The sequence below is a fragment of the Lagopus leucura genome, unplaced genomic scaffold (assembly GCF_019238085.1).
Source record: "Lagopus leucura isolate 7727_CA_CO unplaced genomic scaffold, USGS_WTPT01 Super-Scaffold_100024, whole genome shotgun sequence".
NCBI lineage: Eukaryota > Metazoa > Chordata > Aves > Galliformes > Phasianidae > Lagopus > Lagopus leucura.
The window spans coordinates 6218277-6237140 of NW_024962276.1; the positions used below are offsets into that span (position 1 = coordinate 6218277).

Sequence of the window (18864 nt, forward strand, 5' to 3'; positions counted from 1 at the left end):
CAGGCAGTTCCTACATCTGCTGTCCTGGCTGGGGCTCAGCCGAGGAGTGTGGCTACCTGCTGACATGGCAGTGCAGTCCCCCAGTGTGGCGTAGCTGGGGCCAGGGGCCGGTGTGCATCCCCCATGCCCTGCAGGGGCTGGGGCAGGGCGGAGGCTCTGTAGATCAGAAGCAGGCCAGGCTACACCGCTGCCACATCATACTTGGGGCTCCCAGCCAGGCCTGGCGGCTCCCGCAGAGGCCATGAAGGGGGCTGAGCTCTCTGCCCTGCCCCTGGGTCTGAACAGCCAATGCTGGGGCTGAAGGGTGGGGAGGAAGGCTTGGTGTTTGTTCCCTCGCATTGCCCCATGGCTGTGCTGCGCTGGGGGTGAAGCTTTGGGGGCTCACATTTGTGCTCTCTCCCCATCCTACAGGGTAGCGGAAAAGGAGCCCATCAACAAAATGTCCCTCCACAATCTGGCCACAGTCTTTGGGCCAACACTGCTGAGACCTTCAGAGGGGGAGAGCAAAGGACACCTCACCCTGGCATCGGACATCTGGTCCCACGATGTGATGGCCCAGGTAAGAGCCGAGTTGGCAGTGCAGGGGCCCCTAAAGGTCTTCCCCTGTCTGTCCTCACTGGGGATTGCTGCAACAGGGCATGCTGGCAGCACTCTCCTTTTTGGCCTAACACCCTCTGTTTGCCCACCGTAGGTCCAGGTCCTTCTCTACTACCTGCAGCATCCTCCCATCTCCTTCCCGGAGCTGAAACGCAACACACTTTACTTCTCCACGGACGTGTAGCCCGCAGGGAGGAGGCACTGGCTGCAAACACTCCCAGCTCCCTGCCCGGGCCATGGACCGGATCGCGGCCCCTGAGGACATCAGCCTGGACCCGAGATGTGCTGCCTGCAGCTCCTGTACAATCGTGTACTGATGGCCTGGTGCCGCCCCAGCGCCGTGCCGCTCTGTAAAGTAGTCGTGTTTTATGTCCCTTCTTGTGTTCAAGAATTGTTTTTATGTATATTTGTTCAACGGATGAGGTAGTGACTGACAAGGGCTGTGGACACAGGCTCCTCCTTTGGCTTACTTTCTCCTGGATTCCTTCCCACCTGCTGACTCCTGCCCAGCAGCCCTCATCTCACCCTGCTCAAAGCCTGCAGCACCCACCAGTGCCCAGCTGCTGCTTGGCTCCAGTTCTGCTCTGCCTCGCCTCCTGCACCGTTGGACCCCACGCCTGGATCTGGTTCTGCATCCATGAGAGCACAAAGCAGAGCACTGCTGTCTCCCCACCACATCCCTGCTGGGTGCTTCAGGCCAGTCTCCTTGCTCCCCGTGCTCCACCTGCAGGGGTGCAGCATGGTGGTTACCTCCTTTGGTGTTCTGCAGGTCTCACAATTTCCCCCTCACAGGGTCTAGGATCTAGGCCTTGTTCTTGCCAAGCAAGAGTATTTCCCTATATCCCTGCCTTAGCTCTGCACGTGCCCCTTCCAGCCAAGCACTGCCACTGGGTTACCAACCCCTGGGCTGCAATGCACTGCAGCTCCATCTGCGTTCCACACAAAGCTGGCCGAAGCCCCAGTGAGGAAGGGGAGGTTTTGTTCCCCTCCATGGCCCAAGGAAAGGAGGAGGAAAGCCCCTGTGGGCTCCGTTGGCTCTCACTCTGGAGGCAGCAGTGCTTCTCACAAAGCTGCATTAATGGCTGTGTCCCTGCCCTTACAGCTGGGTGCTGGTGCCTGCTGGGATACAAAGCCTCGGTTCTGTGAGCCCACTCTGTGTTATCATGGGGAAAGCCCCCTCCTCGATTGCAGTGGCCCCACGCACTCCTGTGCCAAAGGAGATGGATGAGAGGTGACCAAGCATGTCCCCACTACCAGCCTTGCCTTTACCCACCTGACTGTCAGACTGTTCCAGGTAGAGCCTGGCTGATGCTCCAGGTATGTCCCAAGCCCACCTCCCTGGGGAAGACAGCACCTGCCGGCCCCCCACCAGCAAAGCAACTACAGGAGGGGAGGTCTTTTGGTCTCCCTCTAAAGGGCTCACACTCCAGCCCCTGCTCCTCTTGACTACCAGCTAAACAGAAGGGAAACAGCATAGCAGAAAATAACCAGGCGTCTGTCTTGGCCCAGGACCCAGGAAGGAGGCCGAGCATTAGATGTGACTGCACAACGGATCCCTGTGCGTGTCTGATTTGTTACATGTGTCCAAGTCTCTGTCCACCATAGTGTCATTCCAGATGGAGGCTGTGTACAGCCAAATCCCCCTGTGTGATGGTGGCTGGGGACCACTCAGCCCCGGCACAGCAGGTGGCAGCTGTCCCTATGATGGGCTTTGTTTGTCCCCACAGGAGGGGAAGGCAGGGGGGTGAACTTTTGCAGCTACAGGTAGAATAGAACTGTTAATTAATATTTGACTTTCAGAAGTTGTTAAGGATATATTTTTGTTTGTGTTCTGTTTCAATTTCTGTAGATTATAAACTTTAAATGGCTGTAAACCATGTGAAGAAGGAAAAAAAAAACCTGTTAATAAAAACGCAAAGCCCCAACATTTGCACAAAAGGAGCCCTGTGGTGTTGCTGCTTGCATGAGCTGATCACCTTGGCTCCATAACTGCTCCTCTTTCAGTCATGGAAATCTCGCTAGTTGTGTTTCAAGCCAGTGGTACAAGCACAGGCATCGTGCCAGGCAATCTTTTAGGAGACATCTTATGGTTTGGGCTACATCCTTGCATTTCAGTACATTCTGGAGGAAAAAACCTGGACTGTCTGGAGCCAGCTTGTTTAATCAGCCCAGAATTACTCAAGCTTCAAATTCAGCTGACTTGCACAGCTTCTGGCCTGAGGATACTGAACAGGCACAGCGAGGGAGATGAGGCGATAGGAAACCTCAGCTGATAGATCACATGGAGCTGTCTCCCCACTTCTTTCCACGCAGGCATGGGAGATAGCACGCCTCCAAAGTGACCACTAAATACCCAGCTGGTGTTGCTCTTCCAGGTAAGCAAATGCTGTGCTGTCCTGGGATGTCAAACCCTGAATGCAGAGGGGAAGCAGGTGGGAGAACCCCCATTAGATGTTCACACTGCACTTTAAATCCTGCTGTTTCATTGCAAGGGTGGGTGTTTGCCCTTGCACCGTGCCTCAAAGAAGGTTAAAAGAGCCTCTGAACTATTCTGAATATAAAAGTTATCCCCTGAGGTCCAAAAACAGAATTTGGTTAGAAAAACAAGACAGCTAATAAGAATGCAAATCCAAAGAGGAGCAGCCAGCCAAGCTCATGAGCAGGTGCTCTGACTTCAGTACCGGCGTTCTGCAGAAGTGATGTTTCACTTTCTCCCAGTTTAACACTGGGGAGCTCAGAGGAGGTGTAGGAAAAGGATGGGAAGCAGACAGCGTGCTAAGTGAATGCCTTGTTATCTGTCTTTATTCTCACAATTCTGCTTTAAAGCCCAGCCATCAAACTGCTGGAACTGAGGGTGTGAGCCTATGGCAGCATAAAGCAGTAGCAAAACTGCTTGTACTCCCAGGGCGAGGTTAAATCAGGCGAGCCAAATGGCTACAGAGAATTATACATCTGCAACAACCTCTTTTTTACCCTTCAACTGTTTTGTTCATCTGCCAGGAACCACATGGTTCTAAGGCACAGGATTCCTTCTTGCTTTTCCCCTTTAAGAAATGGTAAAGAAATCTGGCATTCGTTCTGTACTTGAAATAAGACAAATTGTACAGATGGTGGTTTGTCTTCGGTTGGTATTTTAAGAAAAGCCTGGAACAAACTATTTCTCCACAGGATCTTACCTCTCCCCAACAGAGCAGCAAGCTGCAAACCAGGAGCTGCTAAACACTTGCAGCATATTCAAACACAATAACATAAACCACTGCATTTCTTTATGAAGGTTGTCCTCCTGCCTCTTTTGATGCTAGCAACAGACTTAATCAAAATCAGACCCAAAGGATCCAGAAAGCTCGGAGTCCAGGCTTGTTTCCTGGAAACTGACAGTCAGCTGATCCATACTGGTGATACTGCTCCCTGCTCCTGGCTCCATCCTTGCACATTCCTGCAGGCCTGCCTGAAGCAGCATGCCAAGGCTCGCAGCCAGATTATTGTTAGTCATTCAGGAAAAGCAGCCAGCATCATCCAGCTTGCACTGATCAGGACTCCAAGGCAGTGGAAAGGTAGGCCTGATGGTTCTTCTGCCGTGATGCAGGCTCTGAGCAGCAGCACTGGAACGCAAGGAAAACTTGCTCCTGAGGGATCCTGCCGTTACCGCAGATAGTAATCAATTGCTGCGGAAAAAGCAGCAAATCCACCGCAGCCGATCACCCCTGCCTTCATACCAGCTGCAATGCAAAAGGGTGGGAAAGAATGAGACAAAACAGGGAAAAAAAGATTCCTCGCAGCAATTAGCCGACAATGCATTGGCTTGAGAAGCTGACACCTGCAGGAACCTGGCGGTCCTCCACCAGAGAATGCTGCCACTGCCCAAGGGAAAGGGGTAACCTGGCACAGATGGGACTGCAGCTCCCACATCTGGATTAGCATAACACAGTGACTGTGTGCCGTGTTGCTAAGTCTCCCTATGCAGGCTAGGACAGAAAACAGCAGTGGCCACTGCCGATTGCAGGGTGCTCTGATTCAAAGCAAGCGACTTTATTGTTGGGCAAGGATGGACAGCAAAAGCAGCTGTTACTTTGAATGCTCTAAGAGGATTAGGTCCAGGACAGACACAACTTAACAAGCTCAATTAGAAGCTCTTTTGAGAGCATTTCCATTTCTTCTATGCTCTGTAAACTGTTTTTGTCTGTTTGATTTTGTTTTCTTAACGATAAGTAAGTGAAGTTTGATATTTCTGCTGAGCAGCAGCACAGCTCTCTTCCTGCCTGGGGCTCTTCTCCAGATGTTAACAGTCAAAGCTTCCCAAGAAGTCCCCACTAGGTCCTGCTGGACGAAAATCTCAGTGCTCCTGCTCTTGTGCAGCTAAATAGAATTGCCTGTTTGATTTGAGATGGGGGAAAGGAGGGAAGCATTGTACAAGCTGTGCAAGTTAACAGAGTTCCTGCCAGTGAAACAATATATATGAGTAGAGCTCTATTAACACAAGACCTGTAACTTCAGCAAGATGCTCAGAACATATTTTTGGCTCCCTCTCCATGACACCCCAGAAGCATGTGGATAGCTAGCACCATTTCCTGATTTGCTTTCAAGTCACTTCTGTTCATTTTTCTCCGATCTCCCTGTCCTGTACAACCAGCCTTCCCTACCCACACATATCTTTCAAGATGACAGGAAAACGACAGAGATGGCAATTCTGCCAACTTCAAGCACATTCTCATGCTGACATCTACACAACCCCATACAAAGAGATTTGCAATGTGTGCTGCCTTAAAAATGCTGCTTGTTACCATACCAAACTGCTGCCTTATCACAGTAGTTGCTAACAGGCATCACCAACCTCTGAAGCCGATTGCTCCTCCCGTGATGCAGCCACTAATAACACTGTTCCTCCAGTCTGACTTTCCACGATACTGTGGAATTAAAAAACAGAGACAACAAGTAAATATGGAATAACAGCTCGACATCTGTGCTAATACCAAGGGAGATGAAGCGACCTTCCAGCCTTGTTTCAGATGAGGATGTTTTTCCCTCTGCTCTCAGCAGATGGCCCCCCTGCGCCGTAAAAGGTTTTGCACGGCCAGGAGGAGGGAAAGGAGCGGGTCAGCAGGAGAGGTGAGACACATCCGCATGGTGCAATGCAGTGCTACAGCAGACTCTCAGGTGAATCCATACAGCCCCCAGAAGGCAGCACTGTGCACTGGAAGCAGCTCACAGATTTTAAAGGCACTGTGAGCACAGCCTGGCCTTGCAGCCTGCTGCTCAGCACAGGGAGAGGATCAGCACCCTGCGGGCAAACATTAGCTATGGAAATAGCATGAGCACGCTAGTTCTTCACCAGTGCAACATCTATTTGTTTTGCTTCATTGTGCAAACAGATACACTTTTCTTTTACATAAGAACTAATTGTGTTTTTCAATTAAAGGACAGTAGTGACATTCATAACAGACTCATCTTCCTACTTAAGAAAATGGATGACAGCTTTAATGCCAGGCTGCATGAGGTCATTTCTTGCTGTAGGGGCAAGATGAAAACAGGTCTATTATTTCAGAACTTTCATCAAAGGATCTCTTTCTGCACATACAATTTTTAGAGGCTCAGATGGCCATGTTGCAACTCCCAGTTTGATCTTTTAACGCAACAAGTTGTTTGGAGCCCGGGTTTCAAAAAGTAATGCCAAATTCCAGGACTTGAATGGGAAAGGTCTTCACTATTGCACGCAGGTCTGCTTATTCCATCAGAGAACAGCTCTGAAAACCTTTAGAACTGAAAAGCTTAAATGAGCAAGAAGCAAAAGGAAACGAGCCAATCCCTCATCGGAGCGCAAGGGGGCTTGGACTCATGAAAGGTGATCACTAGTGTATAATAAAACCTTATGTAATGTTTGAGAGTCATTACTCACTGATTCCACCACGCACTCGGTGCAGGAGAACATGGCACCCACGATGGCAAAGTTCTTGGCATAGGAAATGCCGCGCTGCCCCATGTCCTTCAGCACCTCCTTGGCAGTCGGGGTGCGATAGGGGTCCTTGGGGTCGAAGCCCACATTGGTGTCGATGCCAGCAGTGAAGATCCCAAACGCTCCTCCGAGGACGAACCCTGGGAAAGACGATGGCTATGAAAAGAACCTCTGGATTGGAGCAGAGGTCTCCTCACAGGATCAGAGCTGCCCCGGTCCTACGGGCAGCACGAGGGGCTGTCCCTCTGATGCTGACCCTCCTTTACTGCAGGCACACAGCACGGAGCACTCTTCCTTCAACTCGGAAGGGAAGGAAGGAGACCCCTCCCCGGGCCCACGGGCCAGAACGGGTCCTGAGAACCGAGGGAGCCGCAGCCTCTCCCTCAGCCCCAACCCCTCCCGGTACCGCGGGACCCCCCGGCTCTCCCAGCCCCGCCGCACCCCCCACGCAGGCCAACGCCGCTTTGAAGGCGCAGCTCTCCATGGCCCTCTCCACCATCTTCTGCTCCTTGCTCTTGGGCGGGCTGGGAATGCCCCCGAAGGTGTTGGGGTCCCACACTCGGGGCCGCCGCTGCTCTCCCACCAGGTGCTGCAGCAGAGCGCTGTACTGCAGAGGCGGCGGCGGCTGCGAACCGCCCGGCGTGGAAGGCGGCTGTGCGCCCGCCATCGCTGTCCTCGGCGCCGCGACCCGCTCCAGCCGCCGGCAGCGCGGCTTCCGTAGCGCGGAGGGAGCGGCGCGCGGGTGCCGATGGGTATCGTAGTTTCGCTGAGGGAGACGCCCGCGGTGCGGCGCGATGCCGTGACTCCATCTCCCAGCGTGCGCCGCGGCCGCGCCAGAGCGGGAAACTACAGCTCCCGGCATGCTTCGCGCCGAGAAACGCGATTGGCCGCGCTGAGGGCGGGGAGCTCCGTTACCCGGCGTGCCGCAGCCCCCTGGCGGCCGTTGGGGCCGGTGCAGCTGAGGTGAGCGCTCCGGCTGCCCGAGCATCCTCCAGGGCGGCAGCGGAGGTAGGCGGCGGCAGAGGAGGCGGCAGCAGGTGAGACCGGCTTTGAGTGGGATGGAGAAGGGCTGGAAGCGGGCTGGGGGCAACCGCGGGCTGTGGGAAGGCTGAGGAGCCGCAGTGCGGGGCCTCTCTGCCTCAGGTGCGCGGGGAGGCGGGAAGCTCTGAGGCGCTGTGGAGCTCTGAGGTGCCGTTCCTGCCCGCCGCTCCGTCTGAGTGACTTCTGGGCGCAGCAGGTCAGCCTCGCCATGGGAGCTGCGGGTCCTGCGGTGGTGTTCTTGTACTGCACCGGGCCGAGCTCTGAGGATGTCCCTGCGGTGGTGAGGCTTCATCCCGTGGCCCTCAGGGCTCTCCTGAGGTGTGTGAAGGTGCGAGGTGCTGGGGATCTCCTGCGGCCATCCGAGCAGCCCCTGGTGCAGGGAGGCACGGAGAGGCAGCTTTACTTCAAAGGTGCTTAGAGAGCAAATGAAAGTCTGCCTTTCTGTCACAGAATGCAAACTGAGCTCACAGCAAGTCATATAGAAACCTCAGTCCTTCCGTGCTTGCTCTGTTTGGTAACGGGGTGGGAAACTCTTCTTCAGTGCCCCCCTCAGTGAACGAGGTGCTGCCAAGGTTAAAAGCCTTCCTTCACTCACACACGTGTATTCCATCTCATTTTGCTGTTCTGTGGAGCACAAGCTCTGCTCAGCCCAGCAGACTGCAGATGGGTTCACTTGGAGGAAATAGCCTTGGTGACTTCAACATTGGCTTGATTTAACTTTGTTACCCATACATAAGAAAATAGCTGAGAAATAGCTGCGATAGTTTCAGCAGGATGCTTCAGATCATGTGCTTCAAGAATTGAAAAAGATTTGCTCCGTGTTCTTAAGCAGTGAGTTAAGTATGAAATCTTCCTGATGCCATGCGGTGCTCTGAAAGGTGACTGCTTAGAAATCCGACAGATCCAAAATAATTTTTTCTTATTTCTTCTTTCTTTTCATTTTCTTAAACTTCTTGCCCTGTGTCTTGTTTGCGCTGGATATACAGGTTCAAATAACAACCTGGATTGACTGAGTACCTCTTCAAGTGAAGTGATGAAGTTATTTTCATCAACTTTCCTCTTTTCCTCTTAAATTCCACTGCCCTCTGCTGGCTGGACCATCAGACCTGCCCAGAGCTCTTCCCTTGCTATTCTTTTACTCTTCAAGGCTTTTTGTATTTTAAGGTCAGAAACTGTTGCAAAGTGTGCTGTTAATATCTACTACAATGGGATCTTCATACAAGAGGGGAGGTTGGTGGCAGGTTGAGCTCCCTAGGGAGCCCTGAACTGTAGATCTCAATCTTCTCTTTGATCCACACTAACCTAGTTGAGCTGATCTGCAAAGCCTATTTTCCAAAGACATAAAGGGAAGAAAATATGTTGGAGCTGGCATTTGATGCTGTGAGTTTAAACGTGAAGCTGGAATACTGCTTTTAATTTCTTTTCTGTGTTTCCAAACCCAAAATCATAAGTTTATGTTAGCTTGTGAATATAACAATATTTCACAAGTTTTTTCACCTGCGTTTATATGAAACAATTATGTTTATTTATGAATATGTATATTGAATTAAACATTTCTATTTCCCCTTTAGGTATTTACCCTTTTCTCCTTCATGCTGTTCTCTGTTCCACCTTTGAACAAATATATGTGCTTGAAAAGTCCTGATGGGATTATCCAAATAGTCACATGAGGGAAGTCAGATGGAACATCAAGGCTTGGAGAGGGAATCTGAGAGTCTGAGACATCTCTGATGAGTTGCTCATGTGAAATTTTAAGTTGTTTCTTCCTTGCCCCAGGTGAAACCTCTTCATTCTGTGTGTGTCCTCCCAGTGTGATGACAGGATGAGGTGCAGCTGACGGTGGCTTTGCTCAGGCCTGCGATGGACCCACTGTGCTCAGCACTTCAGCAGAGGGCAGCATACAGGAATGTTACACGACTATTTCACTTGGCCTGTGCAGTAACTCGATTGTTATCCCGCATTGCAATGTTCTCCAGACAGGGTTCTGAAAGGCAGATTGTTCAAACCTTGGAAGTAATGGTTTTGCTTGAAATCCTGGTTTTGTGTGTCCCTCCAAGATTTTGAATAGGCTTCAGCTGTCATTTTTGGCAGTGCAGATTGAAAACAAAAGCCAAAGGTTTTTGTAGCTCAACTTTATTTTGTAACACGTTGTCAGTCCCTGAGTCCTTTCTGAAGCAGGAAGTGGCTGAAGATGGAAGCTGAAAATAGTGAGATTAATCCATTCTTTTTCACTCTTACACCTACCTGCCTGCCCCTTTTCCTTTCCCAGAACTGCAGCAGCCCAAGAGACAGAGAGGAAGAGAGGACAGGTTCACTGATCTCACAGAAGAAGGAAAACCTTTCCATTGTACCATGAGCAGAAGAGAGCACGGCAGGTTTGCAGTGCTGGTAGCTGGCTGCTCTGCAGTCCTTGCCCCTCCTGGAGCCCATAGGCTTTCCATGGCTACAGAGGGCTGTGCTGGGCTCCATTCCAGCAGTACCACCTAACGTTCTCACTCTGTAGTTCTCATATCCATGAACTGAGGCTGCAGCTTTCCTACCTTTCGTCCAGGTTCTAAATGTAATGATTTCTTACCTATGAGATTTTAAGTTGTTGGCTTTGAAAGGACATTACAGCAATAAATTGCTTTGTGAAATATGCCTAAATCCAGTGGATTTAGTTGCTTTAACATCTATGCTTCCCTTGGCTTATGAATTTAACCAATTTTATGTTTGATAGTGCAGTTATTTTTTTCTTCTAATACTAAAAAAGAAAAAAGGCTTTCTATGCTGGAGAATCTGTCACTATGATGGCAGACAGCTGAAGTATTAATAACAGGTCACATTGTGGAGATGGCAGCAGGTATATGGGAGGTAAAATGGGAAAGTCAGCCAGCCTGACTCGCTGGTTTTTCTTCAGGTCAGGTAGACTGCAGTGATATAGACACAGATTTACAGAAGATCTCCTTTTAGGATCAGCAGGCCTGTTCCTTGCGGCTCTGGTTTGTAGCTCAGGGAAAAGGAGCAGGATGTGTGGTTTTTGAGCTGTTTGATCCTCTCTTCCTTCTCTTTAACATTTTATATCTCAAAGTGAACATCCTTTTTGACCACAGTTCCTTCAGTTTTGTCCCACTTCAGTGAGCTACTGGTTTCCTTCTTCCCAGTTTCCCCAATACTAGGCAAACTTTTGCTTTGATCTAAGAAATCTAAAATGCACTCGCGTCGTGGGCTAAAAAAAGATCTGTGTAAAGTTTCAGACATCATCGTCTCCCAGGGATTTCAGCCGTTGCTATAGGAGCCCAAACTCTCATTTGAGAGACCTTTCCAATGTGAAGAAGTTGATACTGGGGAAAGTTGTCATGGAAATATGCAGCAGAAAGGGAATCTCAAGGTGATAATTGTTAGCTGGCTTAGCCAGCTTGCAGTGACTTGGTGGCTGGAGATCTGGTCCTGCAGATTCTTTGTTGCATTCCACCGGTCTGGAAGGCTACGGATTCAAACCTCAAGAAATGCATTGTTTGACATTCATAGCTCTAGTTCTCCCAGGAGAGCTCTTCATCAAAGTGAGCTTCTTACGTACCTGCATGCACATAGCAGTGTGACACTGGGGCTGCCCTGCCACTGCTGGGTGGTGCTGCACTGCTCGGACCTGCAATGCCACCGATGTCCCCTGCAGGAAGGAAGGCCCTCTGAGTGCCATGGGCAGCAATACATCCCACAGCCCAGCCCTGCTGCGGTAGCGAGCCACAGCACAGCCCCCTGTTGCACTTCTGGAGGGGTTCATAGAGCTGTTGCTGCTGAAATGTGGCAGTGTAACAAATTTTTAAATGACTAGAAGTAGCTTTTTGTGCCAACTTCAGTGCTGCCTCAGGTTTGAATGGAACGAGCGCTTTGTGTGCAGCCAGGAGGTGGTAAAAGCAGATCTCTGGATGCTCCCTGTCCACTTACTCCGTTACCAGACCCAGGTCTCTGGTTTCAAGCTTTTTCTGCTTTTTCTTAATAAAGCTTCTTGATCCCTAATAGAAGTGATTATGGGAGAGCTGCCTTTGAATGTCTCATACTGGTGTTACCATGGTAACTGCTGCAGGGGTTTCTTGCTGGGAGAAGGCTTCCAGCTCCCTGAGATACTGTGGGGCAGCTCAGGCTGTTTGCACGCTCTGAATGAGATTACCCACAACATCAAAGAGGAATACATTAGTTCTTCACTTTGATAGTGAATGTTAATGGTAATGGAAGGCTGTAAGATTGATGTTTCTTATGTTAGATGTCCTCAGGTGAGAGAACTGAGGTCGGTTACGCGGGCAGTGAGAGCCCAAACTTTTTGCTAGGAGCATGGCTTTCCCAGCAGCTCCTACAGCAATAGGGAAGCGTGGCTTACCTTGATCAATCCCGTGCTTGACCTTTCCATTGATACTGCCAACAACTGAACTAATTAATCTTAATGAAGGATATGGAATTGTGGTACTCACTACAGGAACAGACGTTCCTATTCAGGTTTATTCAGTCTGTAGTAGAAAAAGGTGATCTGCCTTCTATGTTCTCTTTTCTCTGTATTCCCGAACTGTGGCTGGGCATCACGCTAGCACTGCTAGTTGGGCGCTACCAGAGCAACTTTGCTGTCCTGAACTTCCTAATCTTCCCCTCTTTCCCACACAGCGGCTTCCTTTGCCAAGTTCCTTGGTTGTTCTTGGCCAATCAGTCCTCATTTGCCCTCTACCAGCAGTAGTTCCTTTTGCCTTCCCCAAGTGATGGGTTCCCAGGTATCCCTCGCATTCCCTCCTGCAGGTTTCTTAACAGTTATGCTGTATCACAGCCATTAATGCTGGAGGAGATGAATCTCTGTGTTTGAGAGCTTCAGCTTTCAGGCAGCAGCGAGTGCAGTCGTTCAAACAAGTTGGCTGGAAGCAATCAGTTGCTGAATGTTAATTTAGATTCCCCCTTTTTCCTGCATTTGATTAGGCCACCAAAGCCAAATCTTTATGCTGCAGTTCTGGGTGCCTGTCAGTAACAGCAGGCCCAGCTTCTGCAAAGCTGCTGACTTCCTATTGGCTGGGGGCTGAAATCAATGAGTGCTGTAGATCCTTACCAGCTCTGGATGCATTGTCAATAGATTAGGTGCCTTTGTTTCACTGTCTTTAAAACAGATAAGGGTTACCAAGCTGCTGGTGCTGTTTAAACTATCTATAAAAAAAAGAAATAAGAAATGCAGAGTAAGAACAAGAATGGAACTTCAGGATATTATTGTATAGAGAACCAAATCTTGCAAATAGCTATTTTTTCTTCTGAAATCCTGATCTTCATTAGAGGGCATGTTAGTCTTCTGGGGTTTGAGCTCCTTGTGCTTCATCACTTTTCTCAGTTAATTTGTCCTAGTTCTTGCAGCTGCTGGGCTCCCTGTGATGCACACTTTGCATCCAGGCATGCCCTGCAGTTCTGGTTCCATTCAGGGTCTGTCAGCACTTCCAAATCCTTCCAAAACAAAGCTGGCACCTTGGCTCTTTTATTTCTATCTCCCTGAAATGCATCAAGAAGTTCAAAGCAGTGGGATGGGGCGTTCCTATACCATCCCATTGGGGTTTCTGCTTCGAAGGCAGCCTCCAGCACACATCATCTTTGATCCTTAATTTTCCTGCACAGCTCTCCATTGTCAGTGATCAGCAAAAACTTAAAGAAGTGATTTTTCTGTTCATCTTTCTAATGGATGCCTGTTCTGATTCCTCTCCTGTAAGGTGATCAAATGCTGGCTTCTCCAACATGAAGTCTGTCCTGGCCAATAAGGAGAGAGAGCAAATTGGGTTGTGCAGTACTTTGCCTGTGTAGGTAGTAGGAACTTGCTGTGCAACTTGAATATGGTAATTCTGTGTTGTTAATGCTGTATTAGAGCCTATGCATCAGAAAACTAACAGTGAAGAGCAATAAAGACCAGGGGTGTTGTTCTTCTAAGTCTTTTAAATTTCATTACTGGAATAAAACGGTTAAGTGAGAAAGAACACTGGAAGTCTTATCTCCCCTTTCAGGGAAGAGAGCTGAGCGTTGCGTTTTTCACACACTGAGATATATCTGCATTGTGAACAGAGGAGCAGCTGTAGTAACACTGCCTTTGGTTTGCTGCTGTGCCTCTTATGGCTGAGAATTTTTCTCTGCAATTTTCAGATGTCCCTACGCCAACTTCTCTAGATACGTGTGTGAAAAAAGCAGCAAGAAGCTTTTATTTTATATGTATGTATTGCAGAGAGCTTGTGAATATTTCTTTGCCATGTAGATTTCCTTCCTCATTCTGTCATGTTCTGTGGGTTGGATTTTTTTGGTGGATAGATGTCTATTAACTCTTCAGTGATTTGGATGGAGATGACAGAAATGCTGCAAGATGCTGGCTCCTCTCACAGACTCTTACATTTGAATCAGGCAGTTTCCTAATTCTATTTTTGACGTACTTTGTGGCTGTTCCCTTGGAAATTTTCAAGTTGTTGTCTGGTCTTCTGAAATTTTGGCAATAGGCAACAAAGGAAGCTGCTTTCAAGCTGCTTTTTCTGTCTCTTGTAGCACTCCATGTTCCATAAATCATATCTGCTTTCTTCCAGCTTTAATGATTCTAGCTTCTTCCAGCAGAAATGTTTGCTCTGGTTGCAGGTCAAAGCTGGTAGCTGTGCCACAGGGTATGTGCTGCAGGTGTACACATGGGGAAGTGACACTGCAGGAGAAAATCTGAGTTCCCCAATTGAGTGTACTCAGTATTTCTTGTGCTAGTGGAGCCTTCCTGGCAGCAGTTCCAGGACTTTGCTTTTTCTATCCGCCCATTCGATCGGCAGCAGCATCTTGTTAGCCCAACAGCGGTTGTTTTTGTCGGGATGGAAAGCGGTGCCCCATGATTCATTCTGCACATGTCTGCTGGCTGCTTGAACTTCCTGACATCTGTAGTGGAACTGAGAAAATAAAGAAGTTTGTATCAGTTACGGAGGAGGAGGAGGAAAGGGGAGTAAATACTGACCAAAGCCACGGCCTCAATCCACTTACACCCGCTGTCTGGTGCAGACTTTCCCTTGTAATTACTCTTGGCACATTACTGTCTGGAGTTATAAAACCAAGTCTTATAGCTGAATTACAGACTTGCTTTATAAAAGATGTTGTTATTGACATAATAGCCTTGCTTGCGGAATCTCTGTCTCTGTAATTAAGGTTGTTGCATGCACAAAAGCAGTTAAAAATAGTATAAATGTCTGTAAATGCAAAGATACTTTTCATTTGTTCCTCCTATGAGCCTTTTTTTTTTTCCATGCAGCATGTACACTTGAATCTCGAATGAGCTGTGCCACTGGACGTTCTGCCCTTTGCCCATTCCTTTAAGTTATGTGCTATCCTATTTGTTCCTGTGAAACTACACCAGTGATGCAGGTTGCACCATAAAGCACCTGCAGTCGTCACATGCAGGGTTATGAAGGTGCACTGGTGAGTGAGATTCAGTTTAACTTTTGTCCCTTGTTAGAAGAGCTGGTGGGTTTGACCAGCATGCAACCAGTGTGCCATCTGTTCATGTGTTTGTCTGCTGACCAGACTTACTGGTTGGGTGAGAACCTGGCAGTTTGTTTTTTATTTTTTTTTTTTAACAAAGAAATAAAGAAATTCATATTGCTGCTGAAATTTTCTCATCCTGGCTGTGTGAAAGTAATTATGGTTAATGCCCTGGACAGGCCACAGGCTTTCTTTATGACCTCAGCCAACTCATTTTAGCTGTCTGTTTCTGGGCTCTTTGTTCATTAAACAGAAATGCAGTTTTTCAGTTCAGAAGCTTTTGTGTTGAATAATTCTTTGGTCTAAGTGAAGAGATCAGATGAATGTAAGTGCTACTGAAAAACCCAATAAACAAATGTATGTCTGGTCTTGCTGGGCCTGGGGAAATTGTGTGGCACTATTCTAGCAAAACTGAAGTATGTAAATGCCGTCAGTACTTTTCATTTCTATTCAGCTCTGAAGGTTGTCCAGTGCCAGAGCAGAGCTTCTTGCAGCCTACCTTACTGTCTGTGCATGTGTCTCACTGAAAGCAGTGTTGCGTCCTTAGGAGGAGAAACGCCATTTGTGTATGTGCTATTATTACAAACATGCTTCAGCCCATGTACAATCCTGATACAGATATTATCTGTAGAATAATATAGATGTATATAGATGTAGATGGCAACACCTGCCATGGCTTGGTTAATATGAATGACAGAAAGTACTGCTCTCTTATCTGAGCTGTGAATAATCTCAGACTCTAAATATCAGATGTATAGAAATACGGTATTGATAAATTCTTCTGCCTGTGATGACCCAGTCTGTCCTCAGGTACTGAAGAAACTGGCAAAGCAGGCTGGGTGAGGTTGGTACTGCAGGTATCTGAGCTCCCACTGTCAGCTGTCCTGGTTGGTTGAGTGCTTAGGGGCTTACAGCTGATCGTGGCTGCCTGGCACCCACCAGACATTGACCAGTGATGCTCTCAGTGCCTGATCTGTCACAGCCTCTGACACTTTCCTTCCTATTTTCAGAGACTACATTTTCTTCAGAAAGATTAAGCAAGTGGGTTGTCCCCCTCATTCTAGTCCCTAAATAGAGACCAGACTGCTTGGTCAGCTCAAGAAAAGTCACTCAGGACTGACTCCAGCTATTTCTGCTAGTGTGTCTGCCCAGAGTCCAGATCTGCTTTTGAGGATGGTGAGATATTGAAAGAAAACTTTGGTCTGCTTTAATCCGTGAAGCATCTCTGTGCTTTTGAAATGGCTTTCTTGAATAAATCTGCCTTGCTTTGATGAAAATATAATATTTCTCTTTCCCCTGAGTAAGCAAGTGTGCATATATGTGTGCGTGTGTGTGCTGAATGCCAAAGTGCTGGTGAAGCCAGCTTGCTTCCGTATGTGAATCATTTCTCAAGCAGCTCTCTGTCTCGCTGCAATGTGGTTTTCCTCTCAGGGAAGCGCTCAAGCCCTGTATTTTCAGTCTGGCTTGCACATGCTGTCAGAAGCTAGTGGGAGACAGTTTTCTTCTTAATGCAGAAAAGAGGACAAGCTTTCACTGTAAGTATTTTACTTTTTAAGCTGGGAATATCTGTATCAGGATTGTAGGAATGTCGGCATGTCTTAGAGTGAATGAGCCTGTAATGCTCAGCAGTACTTTTTTTGTATTTACTCTAATTAAACTTAAATTGCATGAAACGCAAATATGTAGAGTGCAAACAATTCTGTGTTACAGAAAATAGGCTGGGGGTGATCTAGAAGTCATTACAACTTCCAAAAAGTGAATCTGGAGAGCTGGCTACTGTGTTTTCTCCTGCGTGGCTTCAGAGAATTGGGTGACAGAAGGGCTGAAGCTATTTCTGTGCCTGCATCTCCTTTCTTCTCTGGGAGCCGTGTTGCGTTCCAGCAGTTAAACCAAGCAGGAGCACGAGCAGGCTTTCCTCTGCTACTGCGTGTTCACACAGCCCATTGAGGAAAGGGCAGAAAGGAACAAGCTGCTAAACAAATAGCTTTGGCAGCTCGCTTCTCCGCAGGGGACCAGTGACAGCAGTGCAGAGCCTGCCAGACAGTCCCATCCTGTAACACCAAAGCATGCAGCTGCTCTGGGTTTTGCAGGGCCCTTGAGCTGTACCACTTTGACAGGTGGCCTTAAAAGTATACTCTGGGCTGAAGCATGTTTGTAATAATAGCAGTGTTTATATAGCATGTAACATAGCTTTGCAAAGTTGTGGAGATGTTAATTACCGTTCTGTATAAGTAGCAGTAAGGGATTACTGGTAGAACTGGTTTGAAAACAGGGATTCTCTACCACCTTCTCTTGTGTGCTGTCTTAATTTCTTATGAGTGTCCCCTACTAGTTCTTTGTTTCACCTCCAGGATGCTGGTCCTTTTCTACCCTTTCTAAACTGTGAAGCGCTTTCTGTCCCTGTAAGCTTAGCTGTGGAGCGGATGTCTGATTTGCAGAAATATGCTGGGTTTTTTCACAGTGTGGCAGATGACTAACGCAGGGATACCTCATCCTAACGTGCACACATGTACTACCTCTTCACTTTCCTCTGTTTTAAAACAATTTCATTTCGTTATGCAGCACACCACAATGGGTCCTTTAGTCCCTCAATGGTCCAGTAACTCATAGTCACGGACCCCTGATACTGTTATTTAGATCTGTTCAGTTCCTGTTCAGTATGACTGTTTTTTAAATTCAGAAGTCTTCTAGCTTCTCCTTCAGGTTTAGAATTTAGTACTGTTGTCTTCCCAAAGTAACCTTTCAGCTTGAAGTTTACAACATCACTCGTAAAAGTTCAGGAGTTCCCCATTTCCTAATTTTAATAAATGGCCTTCTCAGCACCTTGGCAGAGGATAAATATCTCCTTAAGGAATGGCTTCCAGATCTCAATTATTTCCCTCTGTCGTGATGGGTGGAAAAGGGGAATCAGGGAAACATCCCAACATGTGGCAATATTTTGGAGCTGAGGGCAGAATCAGGAGGAATCCCGAGGCAGTGCACTGACTGTGGTGTCACCCAGCTGTGCATCACACACAGAGGAAACTTGCCAGTCTGTGTTTATGTACCAGTTAGTTGTACTGTGCAATGACCTGCTGTGCATCTCTGCCATCCTAAAAATGGACTCATTCCTTCCCTTTCTTGTACCTCTATCTATCCTCCTATGCTGCAGAAAAACGTAATTGCAGGTAATTACCCAGAAAACCACTTATAATTATTCTTCATTTCTCTAGCAATTATATAGCTCTTGCTCTATATAAAATGAAACCTTTTCCTTCTCCTTATGAGTTGACAAAACATAAGTGTTAACCGTATGTGTCACTCTCTTTGTGCTGTATTCACTGGGGCAGCAGTTCAAAGAACCTGGGTTAATGGGCAGTAGCTACTTTGAAATGGTTCAAAAACATTTTGTTCTCGATGTGCAATATACTGAACATAAATTAAACCCTTGTATTCAAGGCAGGGACGTGGTGGGGAAAGCCCCGAGTGACCTAATTCTCTGTGGTGATGGCGATTGCAATTCCAGAAGCTAGGAAATTCAGGATCATGGCATCGTTTTCTCCCTTCTGGGGAAGATTGTCATTTATTGTGCAACCTGTACATATGCCTTCCATGCTTTATGTGCTTTCCCAGCTGGAGAACATGCTGCTTGTGCCCACTTCCCTTCTTTCAGTGTTTCCATCCTACCCTACACGTTTTTTTTTTTCCTGATGTGCAATGATCAGTAGCACGGTGCATATGGGCTCAGAGTTGCCACATTCAAGTTCATATCTCTGTCCTGCAGTTAGTGGAAGACCCTACCTGCCTTT

The 18864-nt window shown here is 47.9% G+C and overlaps 3 protein-coding genes across 8 annotated transcripts in view; 2 read left to right on the forward strand and 1 right to left on the reverse strand.

Moving 5' to 3' along the window:
* ABR (ABR activator of RhoGEF and GTPase) overlaps window positions 1-2522 on the forward strand; it is a 29840-nt gene extending 27318 nt beyond the window's left edge. For all 4 annotated transcript variants that reach the window (XM_042879532.1, XM_042879533.1, XM_042879534.1 and 1 more), the window contains 2 exons: window positions 412-559; window positions 692-2522. In XM_042879532.1, the coding sequence (XP_042735466.1) occupies window positions 412-559; window positions 692-781 (238 nt within the window). In that variant the 3' untranslated portion in view covers window positions 782-2522. The remainder of the gene's footprint in view (window positions 1-411; window positions 560-691) is intronic.
* An 851-nt stretch (window positions 2523-3373) lies between these two features.
* TIMM22 (translocase of inner mitochondrial membrane 22) lies at window positions 3374-7409 on the reverse strand. The gene is made up of 4 exons (XM_042879536.1): window positions 6989-7409; window positions 6491-6687; window positions 5429-5501; window positions 3374-4316 (listed from the first exon to the last, which is right to left on the reverse strand). The coding sequence occupies exons 1-4, from the start codon at window positions 7407-7409 to the stop codon at window positions 4240-4242; spliced, it is 768 nt and encodes a 255-aa protein (XP_042735470.1). The 3' UTR covers window positions 3374-4239.
* An 89-nt stretch (window positions 7410-7498) lies between these two features.
* SPECC1 (sperm antigen with calponin homology and coiled-coil domains 1) overlaps window positions 7499-18864 on the forward strand; it is an 82640-nt gene continuing 71274 nt past the window's right edge. For 2 of the 3 annotated variants that reach the window (XM_042879666.1, XM_042879670.1), the window contains exon 1: window positions 7499-7584. The gene's annotated coding sequence lies outside the window, so the exon portion shown is untranslated. Of the gene's footprint in view, window positions 7585-16511; window positions 16612-18864 lie in introns of those variants that run through there. The other variant, XM_042879667.1, reaches the window with a different exon arrangement.